Below are 15,469 nucleotides of genomic sequence, written 5' to 3' on the forward strand. Positions count from 1 at the left end.
TTGCCTTTCAAAAAGATCGCCCCCGGGGGGGGGGGGTAGTGGTAGGCACCGTACACTTCATGTTTGTGTGCGTTTTTTGTTCATTTTTGTTGACGTCTGTCGGTTGTCCCACATCAACCATCGGCGGATGACCTTGCCCAATATGCGCCGTTGTGCCGTTTCGCTCACATGCCAAGTTTGCCGTACATACACAGTTTCCCTCCGTTAGTTGACAGCACGTTAGCCAGTCAGGCGATAGCATCTGCAACACGGAGTTTCGCGATAGCGGTTACCAGAACGGGACATTTAGGGTACTAAAACCGATAGCGCTGGCAGACATAGCCAGGCCATGCAGTCATTCATGCTTTTTCATTAGGCCCATCGCCCTCGACGTGTATCCGTAGTTAGTTCTACATATTTGGTGCGAAAGATGCCTCTCAACAAAAACCAATAAAGCTCTTGCCATCACTCTTCAATCAGCGATGGTGCTTCCCTCATTGTAGCCGCATGAAGTATGCGCCAAAAGTGACAGTGCTGTCTACAGTGTCTCTCTGGTGAAACTGGCATCTCGTTAAGGATCAGTTAGTGCTACTGTCATATACACTGACCAACAAGTGTAATTTTGATTCACTGAACCACTCGGCGGTGGACGCCACCACCACCACAGCTAGGACATTTTCCCGCTCAACGTATGCCTATGTAAGATTTTCGAAAAGAATTTCTGTGAGGCACCCACAGATCAGCAGTTCATACAAATAGGCATCCAGCTAGCGAAACCCATTCCTAAAGGGCTGTTTTATCAATTGATAGAACAGCAACTAATACGCGCTCAGTGAAGCAACATCTATTCATATTAATAAAGGCTTCGCTCCCTAATTTAGTTTCGGTGACTTGTGGTTCGGGTACACTGAGTAATTGGATAAAGTATAAACATTGGTTGATGTGGCTATTCATACAAATGTGGAATTTTTTTACCGTGTGCTACATCCTCTGTACTTTGACTCGCAAAGGCAGATTGTCAGGTGACAGCAAGTCTTCAGATAACCCCAAGTGGATGAACCGCCACAGCTGTCTGAGTCTATTGGTCTCTCCGTCCAGCAATCCACACTTCCAGAAAGGCGGTTTCACCGATTCATCATCATCATTGTCAGCTGTAATACCGCCTTCTCGTCGTACAGTGGTTGTAGCTGCCACAGTTTCACCGATTGTTCCGCAGTGATGCCAGCGAACACTAAAATGGACACATTTTCAGTTTTCGAACTGAGTCCTGTTTCAAAGAAGATCCTAGTGGTGTACGAAATGCATTTTTCCTCAGGTTACCGTCCTTTTTAGTCAATAGGCCACATTTATTGCCATCTGCAGCAGTTCATTTAGAAACTCTGTCCGAACTCCGAACTACCATAAGGTAGCCAGAAAATTTCGCTTCATCGAACGAACACCGGGAACTAAAACCAACTTCTCTTCCATTGCAAATTATTTGTAAATCAAGTTAGCGCGATTTTCCAATAAATCTCCACTCCATGACGTCCAAAGGCTGATGTTGGACACACGTAGTAAGTAATTGCGCGGACTTTATTGGGAGGTTACTTTCGCATTAAACACGTGGAGGTTAAGCGGCTGAGTGCAGTAGGCAAGAAAAGAAAACTGTATTGGTCCAAACTGCGCAGTTGCCATGCTCGTAGACCTGGAAAATCCAGTAAGTTCATGCCACCTTTGAATTCAGCCCAACACAATGCAGTGGTGGCGTCCTGTTTCAGCTGATAATTTACATATCAACTAGGGTGACAGTCATCAAACGCGTATCCGTCGAGGATGGATTGCTAAACGTATGCACACATCCCGAGAAAGTATCTGCTAAAAATATCAGTGATGCAAGAACTGGTCGTTTTCCGCTAATGACTACACTCCACTCGAACACGGGTTGAATTATTTGGCCGCCCATTGGGAGTGGCTTATGCCCCTTAGCATTCTACACTATGTCCTTGCTTTTTGGATACGAAGTTGCGAAAAGTCTGAGATCATGGGCTGAATAGTTGTCCTACTTGGAATTCAACAAGTTTTCATAGTGATTACGGTTTTCTTAGTGTATCATTATGAGGTTTTACTGCCACCGATTAGCTCGGTATGTTAGTTAAGGTGATCCTTTGCTGTGTGGCGTTTCAATATGAAACATATATTTGGCTAGGTAATCCTGGTTTTATCTTTCCACACCGCTGCTATCACGGTTCGTTCAGTTTATCGTGGGGTCCGGTTCTTTTGAACTGCAGTTTACAGGTTCTGAAATTTTCAATCCGAGATTTCCAATCATGCACTTTGTCCCTTTGCGGTGATTCTCTAGCATGATCCACTTTCCGCTGTACCATTTGTGAATTGCCAACAGACAGGGAAAGCACTGAATCCTAGATTTTTGACAAAACAACTTCTGCGTATAGCGTGTTGTTTTTTTCTCAGTGACCTTTAGGTGATGGTACACACGCTCACCGTATGTTCACCTTATCATGGCTGGTTGGGATCTTTGTACGGGCAAACATGCACCGTTGTGTCCTAGTTCCTTCAACGATTTCTACCCGCTTGTAGACGTGAACGTTTTTCTAGAATATTTACTGAATGTTTACAGATTGGACTACCATCAATCTGCGCCTGAGATGCTGTTCAGAGGATGACCACTGGGCCGTCCGTAGTGACTTTTTTCATGACCGTGCTACTGGGAAACATGTGACTATTCGGTATTTGAACGATTCAAGTTGGCTGAAATCATCAATGAAAGAATACATATAGTTCATGAAATTTTCATGCATCGGTTTGGGCAGGCGGACATCAGAAGTACCGGTCGCCACGATTTGGTTCCATGGGTCTGAGTGCTCCTGAAACGATCTCACTTTCAACATTGCTGGAATGGCTTAGTTTATTTAAGGAATAGAATATTCCTCGATTGACTGAAGCGATTGCCCATTGTGTATTTTTGCTCGTGAACGCTTCCTTCCGAACAACGGATACATGTGGGATGATAAATATCAACTGATTCAGTTCCTATTTTCTGCTTATGTCCTTTGACCATACCACTAATTCGATCAAAATTCAAAGCCGTTTATTGTAACTTTCCCCCGGTAAACTTTCCATTCCCATTCTTACTGAAGCTCGAAGCTGCTTCGACTGTACACACATAGCTAAGGCATTCTTATTCGTTTTTATGCTACTGGTAGTGTCACAGGTCCTATCTGCAGTTTAATGCAGCCACCGCTTCGATGTAGATCAGGTTTTCCATTAGTGGTTGGGGAACAGCGTCATTATTTGCAGTACGTAGCTGGTGCGACATCTTTAGATCAGGATTCATTGCTCACCATCTGAACTGATGTCCGCATATTGACCGGTTACATTTTACTGGTCTGACAGAAATACTGTTGTGAAAACCATTTAGGACTTGATCCCAGTCTTTAATGTCAGAGACGATGACATCATTGTTGACACTAGTGCTTCCTGCCGTACAGGCAACAACTCTTAGGTCAACGATGGCTGTCTTAGATTCGCTCCATCGTTTCGCGGCGATGTCTTTCATTCCAAGGCGTTCCGTAATCCTCATATCTTTTTTTCCGATCGCTATATTCCACTACGCTTAAAGATGTGGGAAATGTCTGTCAGGGCTACTCATCATCATCTCTCTGATTCAATTTTGTGTTCAGACTTTTTATGGCGGAAGCTTTTCCAGATTCTTCGATGATGTTTGACTCCTTCCAGCTCGAAGTAACTCAGTGATGTAGGCGCGCGCGACCCGTGGTTCAAACCCAACTCTGGCATCTCAACTGCTCTTGTTTAGACTTGGGCAAACTGACAGTATATCAGCCCTCGTGCTTGCTTCGGGTGGTATGGCACTCAAAGGGTGTTACAGCTTAACGATTATCTGAGTATTACTTTATTAGGAAAGACCCTAATGACCTATAGCATTCACATGGTATTGTACTTATTGAATCAGAGTCTGTCGGAATGCAAAGCAACTAATAATCTTCATTATGTTGCAGCCTTTTTCTGCATCTTCAAAGTGCAGAGTGCTGCTCAAAACTGAATGAATGCAGCGTCGAACCCGGTTTTAGTGTCAGAGGCACTAGAACCAGCTAATAGTTTTACGTATCTTAGTAGTTGTTTCTCTTCGGTTGGCAGCGAACGAATGCTAGTATTTCCAAAACTCAGTGAAATCGACAACAGAGGTTGTCTTCCTTGTACCGCTTCGCATGAGAATTACGAAGCTCTTCACTACCGTGTACATATCTTCACACAACGCACCAAACGTGGATGAATAATGTTTTTGTTTTGTAACTTCAAGGCTTCTACTCCTCACTATGCTTGTCGTCCCGACTTAGCAGTATCTGCTGCTATGTTCTCTTGTCTAGAGGCCGAGAACCTTTTCAAGAATGCTATTCGAATATCTTAATTTCTCTTCGAGATATCCTCAAACTCCTGTCGATGTCTTCAACACAAAGATTATGTTGCCGTAAACTTTCCGTTGTATGATTCACAAAAATCCTGTTGAATAATTTGTACGCTGTAATTTCCCTGTGTGTTTTTTTTTACTTAGGCATGCGACGAGTTTACCGGACACGTCATCAATTTGTTACGTGAACAGAGTCGCAGCCGTCCGATCAGCCCTGCAGAAATTGAACTGATGGTCGGGATTATCCGGCGTAAATTTCGGGCAATCGAAACGCAACTGAAACAGAGCACTTGTGAGGCGGTCATGATACTACGTTCGCGGTTCCTCGATGCACGGTGGGTTTTCACGTCTCTTATTTCTTATCTCATTTTCAAGCAAAATAGTTGCTTGTCAGAAATTTCTCACTCGTTGATTTCTTTTTGTTTGAAAAAAAACGGGTTTTCATTTCAAGCTGGTTGTCAAGGTCATCGAGGCGCGACGAAATGACAGAAAACTTTCGGTCGCCTTTCCGATATCCGCATCTAATTATTCAAAAGTTGCGTGTGCTAGGCCAATGTGGGTGGTGTCAAGTTACGTATATGAGACGGACGAAGATTCTGAGGTGCCCCAATCTGTGTTTTCATTTGCCTCAGGGCTTTGGCTAGTGTAGGCGGACTTTGTGAATTGTCTCCTCGACCATTACAAGACTGGTCTTCTTTCACTCAACCAGTATTTCACTTGGGGAATGCGCCTGGTGTGTGGTGCGGTCGTAAATGGAGTTGTCTTTTATCAAGAACTTTCATTACTTATTTCGAATTCGAAATGATACGATTCAGAATTCCAGCCGTGAAAGGTACGGCGTCGGGTTATGGATTCGGTCCCCAAGAGTATAAATGTTCTAGGACGTGTTATTGGTGCTGAGTATTCGCATCATGTTATATAACAGCGCATTGTCATATCCTGTCTGATTTTCACGCATGTATGGCTTTTTTATTAATCCGCATCAAAATGAAGTATTGGTCTCATCGTTGTTGGAGGCTATAGTTACTCGCTGATTTTAGCGTGTGGTATTTGTATAGCGGAAAGCGGATGGTTGGGTAATTCAGTCAGCAACGCAATGATGAGCTGGAAATCCACGCCCAAATGGTTCAGAAGGCAGTAAATGGGATATTGAACAGGCAGTGGAGCCAATGAAGGTAAAGTGCAAAGGTATCTCATTGAGTCCTACTGTAGCACATTGACGCGAACAGCGCCTTTGTTAACAACGCCATCATTAACAGTGCCCACGTCATGATCGGATAAGTAGACCAACATCGTTGTTAGAGATGTACACGATACGAACAGGTTAGTGTGCACTACGAAGGATCCGCTACGATGTGAGCGTTGTGTCGGGCATTAGTGCGGTTGGTAAGTAGCCAGTCCTGGCTCACTAGATAGTTCAAATAGTATGGTAACGACTAATTGTTTGAATCTCCCTTGAAGTTTTGTGATTTGCACTGGCAGTGGAACAAGGACGGATTATTTTCATAGTTCCTGTCTGTCGTACACAGTGAAGCGTCAAGGGAAGACTCATAAATATCCTTATCCAACTCAGAAGATCCGTTGACTACGTAACAGCGCTATTTACATCGGTTTTTGGTAGGTCGTTTTGCTCTTCGATAGATCTGTATAGCCCGAAAAAGATAATGAGCTCCACGATGTACTGTACTTCATCCTGGTACACCAGTACCGTAGTTCTAAAGTTTGTCATCTCATTTGTCTTACGACCATATCAAGAGTCCAGTTTGGTGTCGTCAACCATTGAAGAGACTACTGACACTGGTCGTTCCATCTTTGACACCTGTCTCTTATGTCTATTATCTTAAATTCTCTCGTTCTTTTGTTGGAATATGTCCTTCTCGGCTAGGGGAGCGCTGGGAAAGTTTACCCATTGATATGATTCAACAAGTCGATTATAAGAAACCGAGCTTGCAACCAGACCCTAAAGCTTATCTAGCTGGCTGCTGTCCGATGACTAGTTCTCCACACGGATGACAACTAGAATCATTGTTCTCAAAGTCACTGTGCGATAGCTGCTATCTATTGGTCCCGCTTCTTCTTAATGAACCACACTCGAACAGGTAATTATGAACTAATCAGTGTATCCTACACCGATAGCTGGTCGAGCACTGCTCTGATATACCTGCCTATTGATGTCCTGTAAACTAATCCATATCTTCATGAGGTATTTTGATTGCTCCGCAGACATTTTAGTTGTATACACCAGCCAATAACGAGTCCCAGCTGCCTGTCTGTTCGAAATCTCCCCAGTTCAACCGGTTGGGGGGGGGGCAGTTGATTAATGTTTCAAATCCTGATTAACTCTTCACGATGAGTGCAAGTGGCTTTCCATTCTCCATACGGAGTCCAGACACGAGTAGCACATCATCAATATCTCACTCGTTGTATGTGACACCCACGTCCTGTTGAATGACCAAATTAAGGGAGCCTTCAGCAATATTACTTGGCTTGGCAGAATATTTACTGGTTACACCGTGCATGGGTCGTGTGAACGAAGAGTAAGGGCCTTTTGTTGTGTTGCCAGTAGCCGATCAAAAAGAATTCACTTTAGTCCAAGAAAACCTTGGTTTATAAATTCAGAACCATGGGTTTCTATCGGATTACGGACAGCACTGTTCGTCACCTTCATTGGACGTTCACACCGTGTTTGATTCACCACCTGATTGACTGTGGCGCTTGAGGTCCGTCGATTCTCGTTTATTCGAACTCCCCGATTGTTTTAAGCTGTAGTGTTGACCACAATAAATGAGGGTTTCTAACTGAGTAATCGAGGTCTGCGCTCGTCTTCGGTGGTAAACTTTGTCGCTTGGCTAGATTGCGGTTTCTCCTATCCGTATGATTATTGGCGGGTTGTTACAGGTTAGTAGAGCACTGGTCAACGCTAGGCTCTGTAACTGAACATCTTGCCATATTGCTTTAGATAGACGAGTATCTCGCTTTGTACGAAAGTAATTAATGGTGTATAGGTGTTAGTTTGAACTAATCACATCCTCATTCAAATGGTCTACAAATAGCTTTGAGAAGACAAAACAACCTGACTGAGTTTTAAGTCGATATCTATGGTCCAACATTCCAGACACCCTCAGGTGACCTGCATGCAAGCACTGGAATGAGACTGCTGCTTTCACCCTCGGATAAAAAACAGCCCAATGCAGCAATCTGATTGGTTCCATTCGGCTCTAAATTTGTGATATAAACTGAGCTTGAGATAGGCGAATCTGATACTAGTGGGTGTTAGCAACAGTAGGCGAGACGGTAAAACTATCACGAATGGATATTCGTGATTTCGTGCTTGAAATCCTCAAATGAACCAAAAATACCTGGTTAACTCTAGAACAAAATATTGATCTTCATTCCGCCAGGTGTTCCCCTAACGCGAAATACACGCCATTATTTTTTACACAAGGCACGTGTCCTAAATGCGGTGATATATCACGGTAAAACGCAACTGCTTGAGAGGCCAATTATCACCGCTTTGGACAGCTGACGGCATCGCAGCTCACCAACCTCTCTCTGGTTGTGTGGCGGCCGTTTGCCGAATACTCACCTTCAATGCACTTTTTCTGGGTGCGCATGCTTTGGTTTCGAAGGCTTTTAGTATGTGCACGCCTGAGCTTATCTAACCCGTTTTCTCCTTTTCATTTTCAGGCGAAAACGTCGCAACTTCAGCAAAGAGGCCACGGAAGTGCTCAATGAATACTTCTACTCCCACTTGGCTAACCCCTATCCGTCTGAAGAGGCCAAGGAGGAATTGGCCAAGAAATGCGGCATCACTGTTTCCCAGGTACGTAATGCAAATATCGCAAGTGGCATCAATCGAGCGAAAATAATTGGTTATATTCACCGCAGTTTTTTGTTCATCATCTGTTTAAAACAACTAGAACTGACTGCCAAATTTGTGAACGCATAAGTGGAACTGCAAGCCTGTCCACGAAATATTATGAGGTTTCATTTTTTTCTGAGGGGAAACCACAAGATACATTGTGTTCTGGGGCTGAAAAGATTCTCGTCAAATATCTATCAAGTCGAAGGAAGTTGATGGCAATGGGTGGAATCCCACTTCATTTCAAGTTACAGCTACACACACCATCATGTTGTGATGACAGATCGAATTTCGATAGCTACTAGTCTCATCAACAGTTAAGCGCGTCTGGCATAGTCCGGTCAAGGACTTCCTATTCCGGTCGTCACTCACTTGTCCAGAGTCATGGTTGTAGCAAAAACAAGTAACCCTGTCTAGGACCGGCATACCAGAGTATCTTTTTCCATCTCCAGGTTTCCAACTGGTTCGGTAACAAACGTATTCGGTACAAGAAGAACATTGTCAAGGCACAGGAAGAGGCCAACATGTACGCTGCCGCCACGGCAGCTGCTGCGGCCGCTGCCAGTTCGGTGAATTCAGGTCCAGGTGGTCCAACTTCCGGAGATGATGTGAGTTCTTTCCTCTTGCTGTATAAATCAGTGTTCGAGATGCGTGATTTTGTGTTTCTTGGTGAAGTTTGTGGCACTTTGGGGCCACGCTTTCTTATACGTATGTATATGTAAATATGATGTTTCCTACGTGGTTGACCGTTTCTGATACATGTATAGAGCTTCCGTCAGATCCTGAGATGCCAAAAATCTCAGTACAACTATGGCCGACATCTAGAGTTAGGAGACAATTATCATCGACCTGAATACACAGCACAAGGTCGTGCACATGTTACGTCGTTTACCTTTACAACTTATTCAATCTGCTTTATCGGCTTTGGGTAAGCTCAAATGCACTTCATTCCGTTTCTTGATGAGGTCCACCTCTTCATGTACGTCACCGGCGTGTGATTGGATGGGACAGAATCAGCCAAAATTTTCGGAAGGGCGTAGGTAATTGTGGGTCGGCCGACCTTACAATTGGGTACATATTACAACTACCGGTTCAGCCTTTGCGGAGGTTGGTCAGCGCTCCACGCAGTCAGATCTTCATGGATCGCTGCATTCGCAGTTTGCCAATTTCGAGATCCTAGCAACACTCCTCACCGTTTGTCGAGATGGTTGTACACGGTTGTATACGCATTTGCGTGTTCTTCGTCAGCTTTTGGAATTACTCCCTTGGAAGCGGCGCGGTGAGATTGTTTGAATTTTTCCGAAAAAAAATGAATTTCAGAACTAACACTACTCATTTTGATGGAGTAACTTAAGTTTGTTGGCAAAATCGTTCTCGCGCCTCATGACTCGCCGTAGCGACATGGATGACTGATTAATCCGTTCCGCAAACAGCCGCATCGTTACTTCCAAAAGTCTAAAGAGTCAGTGTGAAAGTTATGTTAATATCCTTTTTGGTTCATCTACAAGGTCACAACAACCTCAATGCTCGTCCAACTGGGCTAACCATTCTTAACCGGCCTGGTCAGGAGAACTTCAATATGCTGGTAACACCATGTCAGTTGATATCACTGTCATCTCTATTCCAGCATTCCGTTGGCTATGGACATTCTGGGTACGACTATGATGATTCGATGGGCCTCCCGCGAGGTGTTCCTCAACTCTCTTGCACAACTGATCACGACGCTTGGGTAACGGGTGGCATAACCCCCGGTTCTCTGGACGAACCAGACCGCAAAAGGAACAAATTATGAGCCGCATCGTGTTTTGATTTTTCTCTGTTTTCCCTGACCGTCTATGGGGGTAACTTCTGACGCTGACTTTTTCGGCTGTTGCCACTTCACTATTAGGTGTCATTTTTGTTCGTGGTTTTTTCTAACTTATCCTATGCGTGTTTCCGATCAGCCATGACGTTCTCAAATGCCTCTTCACCACTTTTATATCGGAAAATCTTTCTCCGTACTTCTCGTATTTTTCTCTGACTTTGTCTCACACTGTTGCCCACACCCCGCGCACCTCGTAAACTTGCGTCTTTATGGTGCTTGTCGCTTGGTGCGATTCGCATTTCAGCAATCTCTCATTGCCACGCAACGCAGCTGTTTTTGTTATCAGCTTCGCCCCACGCGCTTGCGTTACTCATATCGATTCGATGATTTTGTCTTATCCCATCGTATGTCTTTTTATCTCCGTTTCATGGCTTATCACATCGGTCTTAACCTCCCACACACACACACACATTGTAATTTCCCACAGCTAGTAAAGCACAGTTAACTCACACGAAACGCCTTTTTATGTGATTCTGAACTTGAAGTCAACGATGTTTGTGTGTGACAAGACGAATATGGGCTTCCCTCTGCTAAAGCAACTACTCCGGGTCCTTCCTACTTCCAACCAACAAAGGTAACCAGCGAGCCTCTTGTTGGGTAAAAATCCCTTGCTCTCTCGTGAAGGCTGTCTTTGACATGACCTGATGTTTGCGTTTATCAAGAGCGAGAGGAGGCTATTGGGCTTTATGCCGTGCGATGGGAATCAATGGCCTTCTAATTCTTTGTAAAAGTGGGAATCTAGCACTGCGATTGGTTGCTGATTCTTTTCATTGAGGTATTGCGACCGAAAATGTTACAAGTACATCTGACGGCTTGGTGAAGAAGATAGTGGGGCCTTAAAATAGATACGGGGCCCGTGGGAAAAATAAGTGATTTCCTTCAGCGGAACAGGGGGGCGAAGTGGCTGACCGGAAGGTCCGTGGTTCGAACCCGACCTCTGCATCTCGACTTCCCCTGTCTAGGCTTGGGCAACCTGGCAATATCCCGGCCCTCGTGCTTCCTTCGGATTGCATGGCAGCTAAGCACCGGAAGGGTGTTACAGCTGAGAGGTTCAGTGGAACAGCTACGGGCTTTAATCAACAGGAGATCACCCATTTCGTTGTACATTGATTATCTTCAAGGAGAGAATTTCAAAAGACGGCCGATTTTATCTCGGCTAGGGCGTACTTTTTTATGGAGCCTCCAAAGCATTGACCGCTCTTCAGAGTGAACTCTGAATGATTGCTACTTTTTTCATTTTTTCTTGGACTTTCTTGCTGATGTACGAAAGTAAGCCACTAGACGAGATCACGTCAAGAAGACAGCCAAGTGACCATTATTGATTTGTTGGTTGTCGGTCAACTGCCAGGTGATTGGACGCAAACAAATAATAATGCCTAAAGAGCATAGATGTTTGGTTAATCTGCGCGCCACATATCACTAGAAATGCGTCAGCAGTGGTCTAAACTAGATCTGTGACGTCGAAAACAAGATTAAAGGTCCCTGGACGACTTGAATGGTGACTAAGTTCCAAACATACACACACTTGTCTTGAAGTCTCTTCAAGACTGGTTTATTTGACCAGCACGTGACATGAATGCTGCCAACAAACACTGAGTCTTCCAGATTAACCCGGGCTAATTCCACTCAGCTAAAAACTGTGTTAGATTGTTTCATCTTGAAGATCTTCAGAAACTCTACTACGAGGTTATACATTACTCATGGGTCTCCGAATTTCGTGCTCTCGACACTTCAAACCCAACTAGAACACTCGCGGCCCATGAATAGTTGCTGTGTTTGATATCTAGGCCGAACAACTCTGTTCTGTCCTTACGCATAGTGTCTAGGCTTCGTTTAGTGAACCAATAACACGTGGATCGATAATGGTCACCCGACCTTCCACTAGTCCCACACCTGCTCAATACCATAAACTAGGAAAGATGATATTACGTTGGGGGTATAGTCTCGAATCTTCCTGGGTTTTCAAAATAGTTGGATAAATGAAGGATTTCTTATGACGGACAGTTGTTAACTTAGTTAAATCGTAATTGTTCAGCTGTAGCACCCTTTCGGTGCCCAACTGCCGTGCCACTTGGAGGTTGCACGAGGGCTGAGATACTGCTAGGTTGCTCAAGCCTAGGCAGGAGAAGTCGATACGCAGAGGTCAGGTTCGAGTCACGGACCTTCTGGTCAGTAAATTGGAGCTCTAACCACTTGGGCCATCCCGCCCTTAGCTTAGTTAAGGTTACTTTATCCGATTAAAACTACATATGGGTTTCGCCAGCAACGCCTGGCCAGTCCGATTTAACGTCATTCCATGCTGTACCAATCAGTATCGTTAATTTTTAAAGAGCAGGATCACAAACAAAAAGTAAATGCGAGTGATAGATGTGGGATCGTTACCGGGGAATATTAGGTAAGACTAGGGAAGCTTCCCATTCGAAGTAGTACTACCAACAGCTCCAGTCAGACAAGCCGAATCCCGACGTATGTAAGGATGTTTGGCATGGAAACGTGCGTGTACTGACCAGAAACCGAAGAAGGGGCAAACAATGCTAAATGCTTTTTAGGCGCTAGCACAGTCAAGATTCGCACATCAGGCACAAAGTTTCCGTGATACTGGGTCTGGTGTGAGATTCAACGGCAAGAATGTTCACTCGACGCGATGTACACTGCATAAAAGTGTCGTAAGTATGCAGAGAACCCACAATGTGACTTTGGGAAGTCCTAGTCCAATAACAGTCTTGGCGAACTGAGGAAAGCAGATCCTTCGATAAGAAGTGATCATCGGTTGTTGGACCAAAAAATCGGCATCACAATCGACGGCACGTAGGTCTGAGATTATAGTGAAGGAACATCCATGAGCGCCATACGGAATCATTGACCACATTGCGTAGTACTCGGCACTGAGCAGACAGAAGTTTTCTATACGTGCTGTTTGCTGCATCGGGATGGCCGTGCTCTCCATTCTTTGATGCGGCCTCAACGGGACACGCGTCACATCATCAAGCAGTTTGAACAGCACAGGTCTGTTTCTACCGAAGACAGTGAACAGTTCGCGATGGTGATTTTTTCAAACTGTTCGCAAGGCTTATCATGTCCATGTTACTGTACTATGTAAACTGTTTGTTAGTAGAGTAGTCTTGATGTAGTGGAATACTTATGCGCGGACAACCATTCGTCCGAAGTCCTCCGCGCGACAGCATTGTTAAGGGCAGTGGACGTAGATATCAGGATCCGCTGTCAATATCCTCGGGGAAACGGGGATATGCTTTGTCGCATCCGATTTTTCCATTTATTTTAATCAATTCCCTGCTTCAACACGTATGTCCCTGGATGCAAATCGTTCTGCATATATAATACATATGTATTATATATATACATATATATATATATAAACCAAAAACTCCCTGCATACTCGGTCACTGTCTTTGTTCAATGAATTGAGTGTTTTGATTTGTAATAATAAAGTCCACTACTCCGTGCTTCGAACCCAAACACGTACATAACTCGTGAACCTTAGTAAGACCGGAATGGTTGTTCACTGCTTTTCTGGTTGTGGCGGGGTGGCATATTGGAGTGCTCTACGTTGCATAGTGCAGCTTAGATAGTCTTTGTATCTTGTTGAACAGATGTTGGACCGTTTGCAACAGATTTGAAAATTTTACTATCACACTACTCTCTTCTGGCGGAACTTCCAGAGAGTAAACACCTCTATCAAGGAGACGATTTTGAAGGCATATACTTGTAAACGCGTCTCGATTAAACGAATTCCAGATATCTTCTAATTACGTTCAGCTGTAGCACCCTTCCGGTGCCTAGCTGCCATGCTACCCGAAGGAAGCACGAGGGCTGAGATACTGCCGGGTTGCCCAAGCCTAGACAGAGGAAGTCGAGATGCAGACGTCGAGTTCGAACCACGGACCTTCCGGTCAGTAAATTCGCGCTCTCACCACTTGGGCCATCTTGCACCCCATTTTCTGGTTACACGCGTTGCTGGTTTACCATCCAAAAGGAGGCAGAAAAATCGAAACACACAATATCTTTGGCTCACATTTGTTAGCTGATTATCACTTCAAAGTGTCCTTGGTATGGAATGCTGAATTCTTTTTACTGGTGTCGATTTGACTTGGCCAGTAATTTAGCCTTGGGTCTATTCACAACGATTTTTGGGACAGTTCACAGTTGGCACGATGACTAACGGCAGCGCAGCTGAAAGATATGATGAATCAACAGGCGACAGTTCAATATCCCTCAAGTTTCAATCGTCAACACTGCTTTTGTCATATAATTATGCGTCCTTGTGTGTTAATTGGCTGTCTTTCCAGTTTAGCCGGTTGGTTGACGGAAGTTAACGATTATGAGACGGGTTAATACTTGTCAGTCAGGAATATCTTAGACTTTAAGCGAATTTGGAACTTCTATCCCACCCTCACAAAATCATTTGAAAACACGTTCTTAAAGCATCCGCTATGTCTTTTTCGAGACAACATGGGACAACAGCCCCATTGACGAACCGTTGTGGAGTTCACTGAAGATATCTTGAAAACAAACTACTATAGTTGTGTTTTGATGACAGTAAAATCTTTGTCGGTTCATCCAGTTGACCTTGATATGTACAAAATAGTCGGGCTTTTCGTGTTCTGGTGTAAGCGACGACACGCCCCGATATTCTTTCTAGATAGCGATCCAATTGGTTTGTATGGTGGTTGCTAACATTCGTGGTTCTTGTAGTGGAATCGAATCGAGAAGGCTCCCACGTATAGGCGAAAGTAAAGCGACTGAAGCATTTCGGTGTAGCTCAGCTGCGAAGACGTGAATCGACTGACCGGAAGATCCGCATTTCGAATCCAACTTCACACTTCCCATTATTCTTGTCCAATTGTGAGGAAGCTGGTATTACCTCCGTCTCTTGAGTTGTGTGGCGGCTATGCACTGAGACCGTATTACAGGTGAGTGGTTGTTGTCCCCTTGACCATCCCCATCACCATCGTAAACAGCAACCTCAGTATTGAAACTTATGTTTCACTACCGTTCATTTAGTCATATTCAAAGGCCTAAATTCAATAAAAGAAGGCAGTAGTCGGAGTAGAGATCTGGTGCTGACCAAGCACTCAGACAGACAGAGCGGCAGTTTAAACGAAACTGACATGGGTTGGGTGCTGTTTTCTGCAATGTCTCCAGCCAAGCACATCATCATCATCATCATTATCAGCTGTAATAACCGCGTACTGGTCGTACACTGGTTGTAGCTGCCACAGTTTCGTTCACCGATGATTGGGGGGTAAGTAGCTGCGCATTGCACGCGCGAGCTGGTAAATTGGTGCATAAATCCAGCACTTTCAGTGAGTTGTCAAGC

The 15,469-nt window shown here is 44.5% G+C and overlaps 1 protein-coding gene across 1 annotated transcript in view; it reads left to right on the forward strand.

Moving 5' to 3' along the window:
* T265_00694 (hypothetical protein) overlaps positions 1-10,584 on the forward strand; it is a gene marked incomplete at both ends in the record, with an annotated part of 17,292 nt that extends 6,708 nt beyond the window's left edge. Inside the window, 4 exons of the mRNA XM_009164543.1 lie at positions 4,550-4,740; positions 8,093-8,228; positions 8,720-8,875; positions 9,895-10,584. Of these exons, the coding sequence (XP_009162807.1) occupies positions 4,550-4,740; positions 8,093-8,228; positions 8,720-8,875; positions 9,895-10,059 (648 nt within the window). The remainder of the gene's footprint in view (positions 1-4,549; positions 4,741-8,092; positions 8,229-8,719; positions 8,876-9,894) is intronic.
* Between the last annotated feature and the right edge of the window lie 4,885 nt (positions 10,585-15,469).

This window comes from Opisthorchis viverrini, assembly GCF_000715545.1.
Source record: "Opisthorchis viverrini unplaced genomic scaffold opera_v5_7, whole genome shotgun sequence".
Taxonomy (NCBI): domain Eukaryota; kingdom Metazoa; phylum Platyhelminthes; class Trematoda; order Opisthorchiida; family Opisthorchiidae; genus Opisthorchis; species Opisthorchis viverrini.